We start from the raw sequence: 18,202 nt of genomic DNA, 5'->3' as shown, positions 1-18,202 counted from the left end.
TTCTGGGATTAAAGCCATGCAGACCAATTTGATGCAGTGTACGGCGTATGGTCTGAGCACTGACAGGCTGACCCTCCTGACTTCAACCTCTGCAGCAATGCTGGCAGCACTTAAACATCTATTTCCCAAAGACAACCTCTGTATATGACACTGATCACGTGCACTCCACTTCTTTGGTCGACCATGGTGAGGCCTGTTGTGAGTGGAACCTGTCCTTTAACTGCTGTATGGTATTTGGGCACCATGCTGCAGATCAGTTTCAGGGTCTTGGCAATCTTCTTATAGCCTAGGCCATCTTTATGTAGAGCAACAGTTCTTTTTTTCAGATCTTCAGAGAGTTCTTTGCTATGAGGTGCCATGTTGTGCCATGTTGAACTTCCAGTGACCAGTATAAGAAAGTGAGAGCGATAACACCAAATTTAACACACCTGCTGCCCATTCACACCTGAGACCTTGTAACACTAACAGTCACATGACCCCGGGGAAGGAATATGGCTAATTGGACCCAGTTTGGACATTTTCACTTAGGGACATTAATGGACATTAATGGCTGTGTGTTGAGTTATTTTGAGGGGACAGCAAATTTACACTGTTATACAAGTTGTGCACTCACTACTTTACATTGTAGCAAAGTGTAATTTCTTCAGTGTTGTCACATGAAAAGATATAATAAAATATTTACAAAAATGTAAGGGGTGTATTCACTCTTGTGAGATACTGTGTGTGTGTGTGTGTGTATGTATGTGTATATATATGTATGTGTATATATATATATATATATATATATATATATATATATATATATATATATATATATGTATGTAAGTATATAACATTTGCTATTGTGGCTATGGGACAGAAAGGAAAGGAACACTACCTCTTACTCAGTTCTACTTTAAAGTGGTTCTAAAGGCTCAAGCTTTTTTACCTTCATGCATTATATGTATGAAGGCAAGAAACCTTCTGTGTGCAGCAGCCTCTCCTAATACTTACCTGGGCCCCATCGCAATCCAGCCATGTGCACGAGAGCCTCAGCTCTATGGGAATTCTCTCTCCTCATTGGCTGGCACAGCAGTGGGTGTCATTGGCTGGATGGCATATGTCCTATGGCTCCGTTGATCTCATAATTATAGGCTCAGACAGCATCATATACATTGTGACAGGAAGTCAGGTAAATCTGTGGGTGTTGTCACAGATGGGAGATACATTTCTGCCTTGTTTAGACAATACACCAATTATTATCAGGCGTCGGCTGCATCCTGAGGCTTTTTGAGTGAAGGAGAGCAGTGAGCAAAAATACTTCTGAAGAGGTGAGGTGCTGTTGATTTTTCTGTGTGATAAAAATCAAAAAGTGTCTGCTCAGCAGTAGGCTGTGCCAGACTCCATAGATAGGTTCCTGTGTGGTGAAGGTAGACGCCCCAAGTGGCCATGGTTTATTTTGTGTTTGATTTTGTTTATGCTGTTTGGATGCTTGCACTTGTTTCCAGCAAGATGGAAGAATAAACCAAAATCTTTGTGTTCAACCGTCTTCGGCTGTTTCTCTGTATAAATCAGTGTGTAGTGAACCCATCCAGGGGGTCACACACCCCTGCTACCTAGCTAACCCCTTACAACATAAAGAAGCCAACATTCTTGATTTTGATAAAGAAGCAAAACATGCTCATAAAAAAGTCCTGTTGAACCAATCACAAACTCCATTTACTTGTGGAAGATGATAAGGGGTGGTATGAGACATACACATACCACTGAGGGAACATAATGTATGGACCTAGCCTGTGCACTGGTGTGCAATCATGTTGGAACAAGAATGGGCCATACCCAAACTGTTCCCACAAAGTTGGGAGCATGAAATTGTCCAAAATGTCTTGGTATGCTGACGCCTTAAGAGAATTCCATTCAGTGTGACTAAGGGGCCAAGCCCAACCCCTGAAAAACAACCCCACACCATAATCCCCCCTCCACCAAATGATTTGGACCAGTGCACAAAGCAAGGTCCATAAAGACATGGATCAGCGAGCTTGGGGTGGAGGAACTTGACTGTCTGCAGAGTCCTGACGTCAACCCGATAAAACACCTTTGGGATTAATTAGAGCAGAGACTGGGAGCCAGGCCTTCTTGTCCAACATCAGTGCCTCACAAATGCGCTTCTGGAAGAATGGTTAAACATTCCCATAGACACACTCTTAAACCTTGTGGACAGCCTTCCCAGAAGAGTTGAAGCTGTTATAGCTGCAAAGGGTGGGCCAACACAATATTGAACCCTACGAGCTAAGCCTGGGATGCCATTAATGTTCATGTGCGTGTAAAGGCAGGCGTCCCAATACTTTTGGTAATACTTACATTTTTTTGTTTTTTAATTGTTAAATGTGAATATTAGTTTAATGACTGTGGTCTCTCCTTTTGCAGGATACATTTACTTCTTCTCAGGCCCAAAAGCATACAAGTATGACATTGAGAAAGAAGATGTGGTCAATGTTGTGAAATCCAGCTCCTGGATTGGATGTTGAGCCAGAGCCAAAAGAGTTATTACGAAAAGTTTTTTGTGAGAACATAGGAAATTGTATGAAAGATGTAAAATTGCATCAACATAAACAAACCTGTCAACAAGACCCAATTGTTTCCAAATACCTTGCACAGTAGCCTATGCAATATACGGTATATATGGCAGGAAACACATTGCAGGATGAAACAAAAAATAAATATGTAAATTAAATATTGTGTAAATTGCTTCCATTTTGCAAATATGTGCATGTTTTTATTTATGTAATATTGGATGTCATTAGTATTCCACTTTTGAATTTTCAATTGTATATCACATTTTTTTTTCACAGAACTTATCCCATTCAGTGCAAAATTTTACACAGCCCACTCACCCAGCATGGAGCCCTTTACCATCCTTTCATTTAAATATTTTTAAAGAGAACTTATCCCATTCAGGGCAACATTTTACACAGCCCACTCACCCAGCATGGAGCCCAGCTCCTTCACCAAGTACCTGCACATCTGTAACTCTGCAGAAGCAGCCAATAACCTGTGCCGAACACTGTGAATTGGGGTGGTGCCATGATGTCATCCTCCTTGTCTAAACTCTGACATCAATCTACACCAGAGCTTAGACAGGTGGGGATACTGAAGCAGGAGGCAGAGAGGAGTATGGCGGGTTAACTATACATAACTGGGGAACTTTGTGCAGCTACTGAATCGACCCGAGTGATAGTCTGTCTTTAAATTTTAGTCCTATGTTATGAGCCACAACATGTATTAAATCAACTTCTATAACCTCTATAATCATAAATAATGTATGCCATCAAAACCACAGTGGCAGCTTTAAGATGCACAAGAGAAGTGGTTCATTTATTGTCTAAAATTAAACTATTTGCTAAATTTTTCTGGAAAAAAAAACAAATTTTGCCTTATATCAAACTTTAATTTAGTTGTATTAACTTCATGTAGAAGTTGTATCTTACTGGGTTCAAAATCCAGATTGTTTTATGGGTTTTCTGAGTATGGTCCAAGACCACTGTCGTATAACGCTTTGATTGCTAACAGCAAAAAGGTCAAATACAAAAAGCAGCGGATTCAGTTGTGGATGCAAAATGCTTGTAAATCAGTCTGTCTGTGTTGCCTCTACTATTTATTAAATATACAATATTTTATATTTACTTGGAAAAATAAATGTTGGCATTTTTTATGTTAGTCCTGACTATAAAAATAAAAATAAAAAGTTGGTAAAAAAAATTGTACATTTGCTTTAAATGCACCAAAATGAAACAAAGGGTCAGTTTAGCACCCCCTGAGGGACCAGTAGGGGTTACTATCTGTGTCACTGTGTCTTAAAACAGAGACCTTCAGAACTGGTATTTGGATCTATCCTTCCAGTTCAACTAATTTATGTTTCAAATATTTTATTGAATTTTATAATTATCAACAAAATTCCATTAACAGAGCATATACAATAATATAATAGAAATAGATATTTCATTAACAGAACATGTACAATATTATAGTAGAAAAATGCATAATCGTTCAGAAAAGTAACTCTTATAAATGTAAATGAAAATACATAACCTAGCGGATTGTAAGGTAAGATTATGTAACATGATGTTTCATAATTACAGCTTCTTGGCAGCTATTTGACGACAAGTAATTGAGAAATTAAGTTGATTGAAATAATATAATATAATTATGTCATCTATGAAGAGAATATAATTGAATGAACCTGTAGTATAAAGAAATATAAAGTTAATGTGTTGTAGAATAGTGGGGAAATAAATTAGGCTACACCAGGGCCAAGTTCCTTCTCTTGGCTTGGCTTTATCTGGTGTGAAGGTCAAAAATCCCATTCAAAGCATCTTCTATTACAGTTGGTATATCAGATAATTAACAATAATAAACCTAGTAGAGGAGATAGGGCACAGAGGGGAGAGAGAAAGAAATGTCCAGGGGGACCAATGGTTAGAGAATCAGGTGAAGGTAATCATAGTAGCGGGGTGGATATTATACTGTAATCCCTGAGGGAGAAATTACTGAACAGTCAAAATCAGGGGTTAAATAGTGTTTGATCCAAGGTCTCCATAAGGATTCAAAATTAGAAACTTTATCTAGCAGTATAGCTTCAATTTTAGCATGTATTATAGATTGTGTGACTCTTTGTTTGACTGACTTTATGCAGAGAGAGTTCGATTTCCATGCTTTTGCTACAGTTTGTTTAGCTGTTGTGGTTATAAAAATAAGTCCTTTAAATTGGCGGTGTGTTATGATTTGTGGTTTTCTGTTCAGAAGTGCTACTGAGGGATTGGGTTTAAGGGTTATATTAAACATAGTAGAAAGAATTTTGAAGATTTCTGACCAAAAGGAGCTTACTATGAGACATTCCCACCATATACTGTATGTACATGTGAACCCAGAGTAGTACAGCCTCGAAAACAGTGAGAGGGATGTTGGGGGGAAAATGTGGATATTCTGGATGGGACAAGATACCATCTAGTGGCACCTTATAATTTGTTTTGAGAGCCACTATATTTGGTGTGGCTGATTTAGTTGATTGCCAAATTTGAGACCAGTCTAGTTCATGTGGTTGAAGATGAAGATCAGTTTCCTATTTGGTTGTGTATTCTGGAGGAGATGCGGATACATGAGAGAGTAATTGTTCATATATGGCAGAAATAAGTCCACGTCTATGGGGGTCCGATTTACAAGCATTTTCAAAGACCGTGAAGTCAGGAGTTTGTGTGTCAGTGGGTTTGTTGTGTTCCAAAAAAAATGTAATTTGGAGATATCAAAAGGTTTCTGTAGATGAGTCCAAATCTGGTTTTCAATCTGTCTCAAATGGAAAGGCTGTGTTTGGTAATAGGATTTGTGATTTTCTTCCACTGTGTAGGAGTTAACCATCGTAAATTTGCAATAGAAAGAGGGTCACAGTCGATTGAATCCAATGATACCCATAATGGAATTTCCTTTGTAGCGTGATATTTGGGTAAATGGGCTAGTTGTCCTGCGTAATAATTAGTGTTGCTCACGAATATTCGCATTACGAATATTCGACTCGAATATAGCATATTCGAGAAATCGCGCTATATTTCGAATTTCGCGGTGAATATTCGCAATTCCGAATATTCGATTTTTTACAATTTTTTTTTTTAAAACAGATCACATCCTAGATATCTCCATCGACGTCTAAAAGCATTGCTGGTATGATTAGAGACCCTTGGCCGAGTAGCTGAAGCGTTCATTGAATTTTCCCGAAAAATCGCAATGCGATTATTCGGCAAACGCAATATCGCGCGATTATTTTCTTCGCCCCTATCTTCCGCATCAGAGCGATTTTTACAGTTTCATTTTTAAAACAGATCACATCCTAGTGATCTCCATAGACGTCTAAAAGCATTGCTGGTATGATTAGAGACCTTGGGCCGAGTAGCTGAAGCGATCATTTTATATTGCCGAATATTCGCAATGCGAATATTCGGCAATAGGAATATTGCGCGATTATTTTCTCCGCCCTTTTGCATCAGAGCCAATCAGAGTTCTCCTTCCACACTCGTCAGAGGTTAGCAACCAATAGGAACCTGCCTGCACGGACATTATATAAGGTCACTCCCAGCACCATTTCATTGCAGATTCAGAAGCTGGCTAGAGAGTGTGGAGGCTGTTTCTGTGTTCCTATGTCTGTTCCTGATTGATTTATATCATCACCAGCATAGTGCTGCATTGCTATTTAGTGATTCCAGTGCATCTTTTCCAGTATATCAACTGCTTTTTTCAAAGCAATAGACCCAAGAGCTTTTTTCAAAGCTACGTTTTGTGCTGTTTTGTGCTGTTTTTTTCATTTGTGTTACTGTTTGATCCTGCAATCCTCGCTGTTCAGTGATATTTGCAAGAGATTTCAGAACACATTTTGCTGAGCTTTATAAAAGAGCTTTTCTAAAAGCTAAGTTTTGTTCATCTTGTGTTACTGTTAGATCTTGCAGGTTCGCTGTTCAGTGATATTTGATAGGCATCTCAGTTCACATTTTGTTTAGTTTTCCCTAAAGAGCTTTTATAAAAGCTAAGTTTTGTGTTCAGTTTAGTTAAATTTTGTGTAGTAAGTGTACACACTGTTAGTGTACATTTATTTCATCTAGCTTAGCTTAGTGTGTGTTTAGTGTCTGTGTTTTGTGTTTAAAAAAAAAAAAAAAAAAAAAAGTTAGTGTTTGTTTAGTGCTTTTTTTTTTTCTTTAATTTTGTAGTCCTTGTCTGGTGTACTACTTTTCTTATAGTTTAGTAGCTGTCTGTGTACGTCTTTGTCTGCGTGCCTGTCTTGTAAAAAATACACAAAAACACATTTTGTTCACATTTCCCCCCCCCAATAAAGTTTACCCCCCCCACACACATATCAGCAATAATGAGCGGCATCCGTGGCCGTGGCAGCAGGGGTAGGGGAGTTACTCCCAGTGCTGGATCGCTGCCAGCACGGGGTACCTCTCGTGCCCCTACTAGTGGTAGAGGATCGGGTGCAAGGGGAGTACGCCTGATCCGGGAGTTCTTCCCATCGGGCAGCCGCCCGATATTGCCATCTCAGGCTCAAGTAGTGGTGGACTACATGGGGCACAGCAGTGCCACTGAGTCGTCGGTCCCGACTCACAGTAGTACCACCATTACACCGGTGCCTGTACTACCCCCCCCCCAGCCCCCAAGAGTCCAGCATCTTACTGTTCGACAGCGACAGTGAGAGGGATCTCTTGGGGGAGGCCATGCATCAGGCAGACCTCCAGCTCTGTCCTGATGGTCAGGACCTTTTTGAAGGGATGGATGAGGAGGATGGGATACCTGCTGGCAGTATCCCAGAGACATCCCTTCAAACTGGTGCTGCTGTTTTGGTGCAGGAAACAGCAGCACCTAGTCAGACCCAGGCGTGGGTGAGGGGACAGCGGAGCCAGGCTAGAGGCTCCATGTCAGGTGGTTCCCTCAGACCAACACATCTCAGCCCTTGGTCTGACATCTCTGGGGGCGAAGAGGGTGACCCATCATGGTTGCCATCTGACGCGTCGGCTCACTACGTCAGTGACGACGGGGAAGGTAGGCACCCTGGTGAAACGGTGCGCCAGGTCACCACCAGGGAGACCATCGTCAGGGTCTCCACTGGTGATGGCAGCAGGAGGTGTCAGGTGGAGCAGCAGCAGCAGCAGCAGGCAGCTCCACCTGTGCGCACCGAGTCCCAGCAGGTGCAAGTAAGCGTCACCCCATCTGACAGGAGGGCGGTGCTGAAGTCACCTGTCTGGAACTACTTTACCCTGGTGGCAGACAACCCTACCGTGGCCATCTGCCGGATTTGTAAAGTGAGGGTGAAGAGAGGGAAGTGTTTGACTCGGGTGGGTACCACAGCCCTGAACCAGCACCTGAGGATAAACCACTGGGCGGTGTTTGACGAGATGAAGCGTGGTGGTGGTAGCAGCGCCACCACCACAAGTGAGCAGGGTACAGCAGCCCCTGCCACATCTTCATCTCTTTCCAGCAGGTCATGCCCCCCCGCTCCCTCTAGTAGAGGTACTGGTACCGGCAGCCAGACCTCTACTTCCACAGCACCCTCCGCGTCTGTGTCCCGCACTGCCGTCCGGCGCCAGGCGTCAATTTCAGACGCCTTTGACCGCACCACTCCCTTCTCCCCTGGAGACCGACGTGTGCGTTCCCTCAATGGGCTCCTGGCAAGGGTTATTGCCCAACATCTGCTGCCCTTCAACATAGTTGACAGCAACCCCTTCAGGCAGATGTTGGAGCAGGCCCAACCCCAATGGCGTGTCCCCAGCCGCCATTTCTTTGCCAAGACTGGTGTCCCTGCCCTACACCAGCACATTGTGCAGAATGTAACCCTGTCGCTGGATCACGCTGTCAGCGACAGGGTTCATCTGACAATGGATGGCTGGACCAGCAGGCATGGGCAGGGGCGCTACATCAGCTTCACGGCCCATTGGGTTTCCCTCCGAGGCGTCGGTGAGGGATCGGCGGCAACCGATCTTGTGGTGCCGCCCCGGGGTGTCCAGGGGAGAACTGCTGGTCTCCCTCAAGCCACTGTCTCCGCAGCTGCTGAGCCTCCCAGCAAGCGCCCCCGTAGCTACTCAAGTGTGGGGCACGTGCGCTGTCAGGCCGTGCTCCAGCTTGTTAGTTTAGGGGACCGGAGACACACTGGAGAAGAAGTGCTGAAAGCACTTCAGGCTCAGGTCCAGAAGTGGCTGACACCCCGAAGGCTCCAGGCAGGTATGGTTGTCTGCGATAACGGCAGCAACCTACTCGCCGCCCTCAGTGCTGGCAGTCTGACCCACGTGCCCTGTCTGGCACATGTCCTCAACCTGGTGGTGCAGAAGTTCCTGCGCACTTATCCCGGGTTGAGTGACATTGTGGCAAAGGCGCGTAGGATTGCCAGCCACTTCAGGCGCTCCCCAACCGCTACCGCGTCCCTGTCCGAGTTGCAGCGGAAGTACAGTCTGCCCCTTCACAGGCTGATTGTGGACAGTGTGACGCGGTGGAACTCCACCCTCCACATGCTGAAGAGGTTGTGGGAGCAGCAAAGGGTGGTGAGGGAGTACCTGATGGAACTACGCACTGAGAGGGCTTCACCACAACTCCCTTTCATCGCCTGTGCGGAGTGGGGGCAGATAAACCAGGTCTGCCAAGTGTTGTCCTCCTTCGAGCAGGCGACCAAGATGGTCAGCAGTGAGCACGTCGGCCTCAATAGCGTGCTGCCAATAGTGTTCATGCTGGAGAGGACACTAGATCGCCTGCTCGAAGCTGGGGAGAGTGCCTTGGTGGAGCAGGAGGAGTCAGCAATGCTCCACCGAGACCAGGGCCAGGACGAGGAGGAGGAGGAGGATGATGATGATGAGGAGGAGGTGGTTGCTGGTGTCGTCCCGGAGTCAGGGCCTGGTCAGGAGGGAGAGCCGGTGTTGGGGGCACCGATAGTCCGGGGGTTGGGCATCTCTGAGCGTGACCAGCAGCGCCTCAGGGATGAAGAGTCGGACCTCATTCACCTGGCCAGCAGTGAGGAGTCACAGCGGGCTGTGCTCTTCCCCATGGCTGCCCACATGCTGAGATGCCTCAGGAGGGACCCCCGGGTTAAGACCATCAAGGCGAGGGATCATTTCTGGATGGCCACCCTTTTGGATCCCAGGTGCAAGGGGAAACTGGAGCAGTTCATCCCAGCCAGCCGGAGGCAGCACCGGATGGAGGAACTGCAGGCAGGCATTGTCAGCCGGTTGGAGCAGGCAACTCCCCGGCCTCCAGTTGTCCCCCCTCATCTCACCCAGCAGGTGGCTGCACCCAGCAGCAGCCGAGCAGGGGACCTAATGGATGAGATGAGGATGTTCTTCCAAACCGAGCGACCCAGTACCAGCACCAGCAGCAGCAGCAGTCACCACCAGCGGCTGGCCCACATGGTGGCAGACTACATGGCGTCCGTCGGTGCTTCTGACAGTATGAGCACCGACGACCCCATGGAGTACTGGGTTGCCAGATTGGACACCTGCCGCGAGCTCGCTCAGTATGCGCTGGAGTTATTGTCTTGCCCCCCCTCCAGCGTACTATCTGAGCGGACATTCAGCGCGGCAGGTGGGGTGGTCACGGACAAGAGGACCCGGCTGTCCACAGACTCCGTGGACAGACTCACATTCATAAAGATGAATAAATCCTGGATCGGCGGTGACTTTCTGGCACCCGTCGTCGGTTCAGGGCGCTGAAGGGTCCCTTGTCATGCATTCCCTGATGGAGCCCCGGACCTGATGTATTTACAGTGCTGAATATAACTATTTTAACATCTGAGAAAATCAATGTTAATATTTGGTACAGTAGGCTTTCTTTGCAATTACAGCGGTCAAACCTTTCTTGTAGTTTTACGCCAGCTTTGCACACACTGGAGGAGGGATTTTGGCCCACTCCTCCACACAGATCTTCTCTACATCAGTCAGGTTTCTGGGCTCTCGCTGAGAAACACGGAGTTTGAGCTCCCTCCAAAGATTCTCTATTGGGTTTAGGTCTGGAGACTGGCTAGGCCACGCCAGAACCTTGATATGCTCCTTACAGAGCCAATCCTTGGTTATCCTGGCTGTGTGCTTTGGGTCATTGTCATGTTGGAAGACCCAGCCTCGACCCATCTTCAAAGCTCTAACTCAGGGAAGGAGGTTGTTGCCCAAAATCTCGCAATACATGGCCCCGGTCATCCTCTCCTTAATACAGTGCAGTCACCCTGTCCCATGTGCAGAAAAACACCACCAAAGCATGATGCTACCACCCCCATGCTTCACATTAGGGATGGCGTTCTTGGCATGGTACTCATCATTATTCTTCCTCCGAACACGGTTAGTGAAATTATGATCAAAAAGTTATATTATGGTCTCATCTGACCACATGATTTTCTCCCATGACTCCTCTGGATCAGTCAAGACACCTATGTCAGCAGTTATTTCACACCCTATATACTCTTATTAACACTGCTGTTCATCATGGCACCTCCTGCCCAAGTGATATGACTCTGTATCAACTACTACTGCTAATACTACTACTGCTGCTTCTGCTGCCCAGTCAAGACACCTATGTCAGCAGTTATTTCACACTCTATATACTCTTATTAACACTGCTGTTCATCATGGCACCTCCTGCCCAAGTGATATGACTCTGTATCAACTACTACTGTTAATACTACTACTGCTGCTGCTCAGTCAAGACACCTATGTCAGCAGTTATTTCACACTCTATATACTCCTATTACCACTGCTGTTCATCATGGCACCTCCTGCCCAAGTGATATGACTCTGTATCAACTACTACTGCTAATACTACTACTGCTGCTTCTGCTGCCCAGTCAAGACACCTATGTCAGCAGTTATTTCACACTCTATATACTCTTATTAACACTGCTGTTCATCATGGCACCTCCTGCCCAAGTGATATGACTCTGTATCAACTACTACTGTTAATACTACTACTGCTGCTGCTCAGTCAAGACACCTATGTCAGCAGTTATTTCACACTCTATATACTCATATTACCACTGCTGTTCATCATGGCACCTCCTGCCCAAGTGATATGACTCTGTATCAACTACTACTGCTAATACTACTACTGCTGCTTCTGCTGCTGCTGCTGCTGCCCAGTCAAGACACCTATGTCAGCAGTTATTTCACACCCTATATACTCTTATTAACACTGCTGTTCATCATGGCACCTCCTGCCCAAGTGATATGACTCTGTATCAACTACTACTGCTAATACTACTACTGCTGCTTCTGCTGCCCAGTCAAGACACCTATGTCAGCAGTTATTTCACACTCTATATACTCTTATTAACACTGCTGTTCATCATGGCACCTCCTGCCCAAGTGATATGACTCTGTATCAACTACTACTGTTAATACTACTACTGCTGCTGCTCAGTCAAGACACCTATGTCAGCAGTTATTTCACACTCTATATACTCCTATTACCACTGCTGTTCATCATGGCACCTCCTGCCCAAGTGATATGACTCTGTATCAACTACTACTGCTAATACTACTACTGCTGCTTCTGCTGCTGCTGCTGCTGCTGCCCAGTCAAGACACCTATGTCAGCAGTTATTTCACACTCTATATACTCTTATTACCACTGCTGTTCATCATGGCACCTCCTGCCCAAGTGATATGACTCAGTATCAACTACTACTGCTAATACTACTACTGCTGCTTCTGCTGCCCAGTCAAGACACCTATGTCAGCAGTTATTTCACACTCTATATACTCTTATTAACACTGCTGTTCATCATGGCACCTCCTGCCCAAGTGATATGACTCTGTATCAACTACTACTGTTAATACTACTACTGCTGCTGCTCAGTCAAGACACCTATGTCAGCAGTTATTTCACACTCTATATACTCCTATTACCACTGCTGTTCATCATGGCACCTCCTGCCCAAGTGATATGACTCTGTATCAACTACTACTGCTAATACTACTACTGCTGCTTCTGCTGCTGCTGCTGCCCAGTCAAGACACCTATGTCAGCAGTTATTTCACACCCTATATACTCTTATTAACACTGCTGTTCATCATGGCACCTCCTGCCCAAGTGATATGACTCTGTATCAACTACTACTGCTAATACTACTACTGCTGCTTCTGCTGCCCAGTCAAGACACCTATGTCAGCAGTTATTTCACACTCTATATACTCTTATTAACACTGCTGTTCATCATGGCACCTCCTGCCCAAGTGATATGACTCTGTATTGTCAATGTCTACTACTACTACTACTGCTCAATCAAGACACCTATGTCACTAGTTATTTGCCACTCTATACTACTATTACCACTACTGATGCTGCTGCTGCTGCTGTTCATCATGGCACCTCTTGCCCGAGTGATTTGACACTGTATTGTCAATGTCTACTACTACTATTACAGCTCTGTCAAGACACCTGTGTCCCAATTTTTTGGTACACTATTGACTACTATGACCACTACTGATGCTGTAAAGTATTCCCCAAGTGTTTTTATGCTATCTAGTACTATTACCACTACTGCTTGTAAATCCTGCCTGTGTGATACTTAGTGGGAATGCTTTAATAAGCATTCCCAGTATGGATACCCGTAAATGTATTAATCTTAATTAGTGTGAATGCTTTAATAAACATTTCCAGTATTGATATCCGTAAATTTAGTAATCTTATTATTCCTTACGTTTTTTGGTTCTGGGTAACTTCGGCATACTTTCAGCTATTGAGACCATTCAACTGTAAAAATGTTCGTCTCGTTCAGCTAATGATGGGACTTCTTCAAGTTTTTTTCGACTATTTACACTTTCATAAATTTTAAGCTTTTAGACCCTTTTTTTTAACATTGAAGTCAATGAGAACATCCTTTTCCCCTTTGAATTCACATGCCCTGCCAAAAGTTTCAGCTACTTCATACTTTCACTTACAGACACTAAACAAACTTTAAAGCGGTCACAAAATATTTAGCTATCCGGCTATGACTTTTCAGATCGTTATCGTTTACAATTTTTTGGTGAAAACGCAATTTACATTTGGCGAATTTTTTACAAAAATGCAATCGGTTATAATGTAATCCTATGGAGGGGATTTAGAGTCTGTCATGTGACCTTAACATTGGAGATCTTTGTAATTAAAAATATCTTTAGAAAAAGGGGAAACAAATTGCTCTCACGCCCACAAGATCTACTTTTCATACACAATTTTTATATCAAAACGTAGCTATGCTTGTCTGGTTTCTGGCAATGTGATCAATTCTGCGATACGTATTTTAGTTTTAGTTATTGGAGCAACAGCCAGAAATTATGTCTCATAGACTCTCATGTTAAATTATCTAAAAAATGTTGCTGCAGAACTCACAAAGACGCTCTTTTCTAAATCGCAGACATGGCCACATTTTTAAGTTTATCAACATAAATTTCATATCGATGCGTTTACAAGGGCCGTGTATTTCAAACGGTGTAGTCGTTGTATCGATCGCATGTACGGTTGAGGATTTATTAAGCTTTGTTTGGAAGCTTAAATCATGTATTAGATCTGTGAATTAAAAGCGTTTGTAATGTTATTTCTTTCCATAAATAACTTTCCTGACCTCAGTGCAATATTCCTCCTCACTGACCTGGGGGGGAGGGGAAACCTATTGAGGGGGGAGGGGCGACCAAAAGTCAGCATACTCTATACTTTGCAGATAGAGAAAGAAGCTGTGTGTCCTAAAGATAGTGTAGTGGTTATGGTGAATGTCTTTGGCAAGGGGCTCAGCAATTAAGCTATTCAGCATTCCCACTCGCATTTTCCTCAGGAAATGCATTGTCTAGTTATATTATATTTTAATACTACTGCTGCTGCCTCCATGCTGAGTAAAGCTTCATGACCTCTCTGGCACAGCGGATCCACCAACAGCCTCCGCTACAAGCTACCAGACCGGATCTAAACAGCAAGTGTAACTATAACAATGAACCTTATGTTAAACCCTGTTTTGTGGCATTTATACTGCAACCATTGGGCTGTCTGCAAGAGCTCATCTGCATTCTCTCTCTCTTTCTTGCTCTCCCTCTCTCTCTCTTTGTATATATATATATATATATATATATATATATATATATATATATATTGTTGCTTTTGTTATGTTCATTTTTCAACAGTTTATTTTGTGTTCGTCGTGTCTGTGTCGTGTGCTTTAGTTTGTCCTAGTTTGTCCTAGGTTACTGTTAAATAAAATAATAGTATAAAATGTTTTTGCTTATTATGAAGTTAAATGTGTTGATGTTGATTTGTTTGATGTGAAGTTAGATGTGTTGAAAAACCTACAAATCTATCTCAAAAAGAAATGAAACATTTCCAAAAAATAAGATTTTTTAATAAAAAAATAAATTCAGATATAACTCTGATTGCGTTTATGAATCCGTTCCATTTCCGCAATATTTTCGGATTGCTGCTGCTCTAGCAGAGCATTTTGTTGCGTCAGGTAGCGGATCTTGCGTTGGTTTTGCAGGATCCTCTGGTGGTTTTTTTTGATGAGTCTGTTCTGCCTTATCATCTCTCTTGATGCTGTTAGGATATAATAAAAAAACATTTGGATTTCAAAGAACGTTACCAAATAAATAAAATATTTTTTTTGCTTATTAATCAATCATTATCATGTGTATACACTTGTTATGTGTCTAACACATCCCGGGAGTGCAGAATTATTAGGCAAATGAGTATTTGGACCACATCATCCTCTTTATGCATGTTGTCTTACTCCAAGCTGTATAGGCTCGAAAGCCTACTACCGATTAGGCATATTAGGTAATGTACATCTCTGTAATGAGAAGGTGTGTGGTCTAATGACATCAACACTCTATATCAGGTGTGCATAATTATTAGTCAATTTCCTTTTCTTTGGCAAAATGGGCCAAAAGAAGGACTTGACAGACTCTGAAAAGTCCAAAATAGAGAGATATCTAGCAGAGGGATGCAGCACTCTTAAAATTGCAAAGCTTCTGAAGCGTGATCATCAAACAAAAGAAGCGTGTGGAAAAACAAAGGTGCAAAATAACTGCCCATGAACAGAGAAAAGTTAAGCGTGCAGCTGCCAAGATGCCACTTGCCACCAGATTGGCCATATTTCAGAGCTGCAACATCACTGGGGTGCCCAAAAGCACAAGGTGTGCAATACCCAGAGACATGGCCAAGGTAAGAAAGGCTGAAAGACGACGACCACTGAACAAGACACACAAGCTGCAACGTCAAGACTGTGCCAATAAATATCTCAAGAAAGATTTTTCTAAGGTTTTATGGACTGCTGAAATGAGAGTGAGTCTTGATGGGCCAGATGGAAGAGCCCGTGGCTGGATTGGTAAAGGGCAGGGAGCTCCAGTCCGACTCAGACGCCAGCAAGGTGGTGGTGGAGTACTGGTTTGGGCCGGTATCATCAAAGATGAGCTTGTGGGGCCTTTTCGGATTGAGGATGGAGTCAAGCTCAACTCCCAGTCCTACTGCCAGATTATGGAAGAGACCTTCTTCAAGCAGTGGTACAGGAAGAAGTCACCATCCTTCAAGAAAAACATGATTTTCATGCAGGACAATGCTCCATCACACGTGTCAAAGTACTCCACAGCGTGGCTGGCAAGAAAGGGTATTAAATAAAAAAAAGTAATGACATGGCCTCCTTGTTCACCTGATCTGAACCCCATTGAGAACCTGTGGTCCATCATCAAATGTGGGATTTACAAGGAGGGAAAACAGTACACCTCTCTGAACAGTGTCTGGCAGGCTGTGGTTGCTGCTGCACGCAATGTTGATGGTGAACAGATCAAAACACTGACAGAATCCATGGATGTCAGGCTTTTGAGTGTCCTTGCAAAGAAAGGTGGCTATATTGGTCACTGATTTGTTTTTGTTTTGTTTTTAAATGTCAAAAATGTGTATTTGTGAATGTTGAGATGTTATATTGGTTTCACTGTTAAAAATAAATCATTGAAATGGGTATCTATTTATTTTTTTGTTAAGTTGCCTAATAATTCTGCACAGTAATAGTAGTCACCTGCACACACAGATATCCCCCGAAAATAGCTAACATTAAAAACAAACTAAAAACTACTTCCAAAAATATTCAGCTTTGATATTAATGAGTTTTTGGGGTTCATTGAGAACATGGTTGTTGTTTAATAATAAAATGAATCCTCAAAAATACAACTTGCCTAATAATTATGCACTACCTGTATACTTCTAGCATAAATACCATATTATGGTTCTACAATCTGACAGGTGCGCTTTATATGTTGTCCATTTTTATATCTACATTTTATTGTTGAATAGTGTTGAGCAGAATATGCCATATTCGATTTCGCGATATATCTCGAATATATATTCGAATATTCGAGATATATTCGCTAAATTCGAATATTCGTGATATTTTATCGAAATTAATTGATTGCGATTTTTCGCTATTGCGAATGCGAAAATAATTGCGATTTTTTTTAATAACTGCGGTAGGAGCGCTCTGATTGGCTTAGAATATTCGTGATATTTTATCGAAATATCGCAACATGCGAATGCGATATTAATTGCGGAATTTCGAGATATGCTGGAGGAGCGCTCTGATTGGCTCAGAATATTCGTGATATTTTATCGAAATATCGCAACATGCGAATGCGATATTAATTGCGGAATTTCGAGATATGCTGGAGGAGCGCTCTGATTGGCTCAGAATATTCGTGATATTTTATCGAAATATCGCAACATGCGAATGCGATATTTATTGCGGAATTTCGAGATATGCTGGAGGAGCGCTCTGATTGGCTCAGAATATTTGTGATATTTTATCGAAATATCGCAACATGCGAATGCGATATTTATTGCGCAATTTCGAGATATGCTGGAGGAGCGCTCTGATTGGCTCAGAATATTCCTGATATTTTATCGAAATATCGCAACATGCGAATGCGAAATTGATTGCAGATATTTCGAAAACTGCTGTAGCAGCACTCTGAAATCGAATATGTATGATATTTTAACCAAAATACATATTGCGATTGCGATTTTTCGATCGCGCATGCGCAATTGCGCGAACAACACGCGACCATTTCCTGGAGCCTTGCCAGTTTCCAACTTATGATCGCAGCGCAATCACACAGCAACATGGTTGGAAGCAATTTCACTAAGTCTGAGGAAAAGTTGCTGATTTGTGTAAGTATTTTGACCACTGTTATTTCATCATCTTCAACTGCATTTAAGTCTAGTTTAAAAGTTAGTATATATGATCAGATATTAGTATTTCACAAAAAATGTGTCTCCTGCTTTTACAAAACTACAAGTCCCAGCATGCCTGGACAGCTGCAGACACCCTGGTTGGCAAATGTGTATTTAGGCACTTTTCCTTGTTATTTAGCATAATGAATTTAACATTTTATTGGACATAGGACGTATGCGAACGTCCTGACTTCAGTGTCCTCAAGGCCCAAGGACGTTCGAATACATATTGCCCTTTAGATGTTGCAGAACTACAACTTCCAGCATGCCTGGGAATGCTGGCACTTCTAGTATTGTAAGTTCTGCAGGCCCCCATTTTTCAGGCCTTTATGCACGGGTCTCTAAACTGTGGCACCCTAGATGCAGCAAAAGTAAAATTCTTAGCATGCACTGACAGACCGTGGCTGATGGGAGTAGTAGTTTTGCAACAGCTGGAGGTGGACTGGTCTTGAAACCCAGAGTTAGGTAACAAACC

At 43.1% G+C, this 18,202-nt stretch overlaps 1 protein-coding gene across 1 annotated transcript in view; it reads left to right on the top strand.

Moving 5' to 3' along the window:
• LOC120929032 (matrix metalloproteinase-20-like) overlaps nt 1–2,713 on the top strand; it is a 65,933-nt gene extending 63,220 nt beyond the window's left edge. The window contains exon 10 of the mRNA XM_040340218.1: nt 2,407–2,713. Within this exon, the coding sequence (XP_040196152.1) occupies nt 2,407–2,507 (101 nt within the window). The 3' untranslated portion in view covers nt 2,508–2,713. The remainder of the gene's footprint in view (nt 1–2,406) is intronic.
• The last annotated feature ends 15,489 nt before the right edge of the window (nt 2,714–18,202 follow it).

The sequence above is a fragment of the Rana temporaria genome, chromosome 2 (assembly GCF_905171775.1).
Source record: "Rana temporaria chromosome 2, aRanTem1.1, whole genome shotgun sequence".
Taxonomy (NCBI): domain Eukaryota; kingdom Metazoa; phylum Chordata; class Amphibia; order Anura; family Ranidae; genus Rana; species Rana temporaria.
The sequence above is the reverse complement of the archived record's forward strand: the minus strand, read 5'-3'. Positions and strand labels throughout refer to the sequence as shown.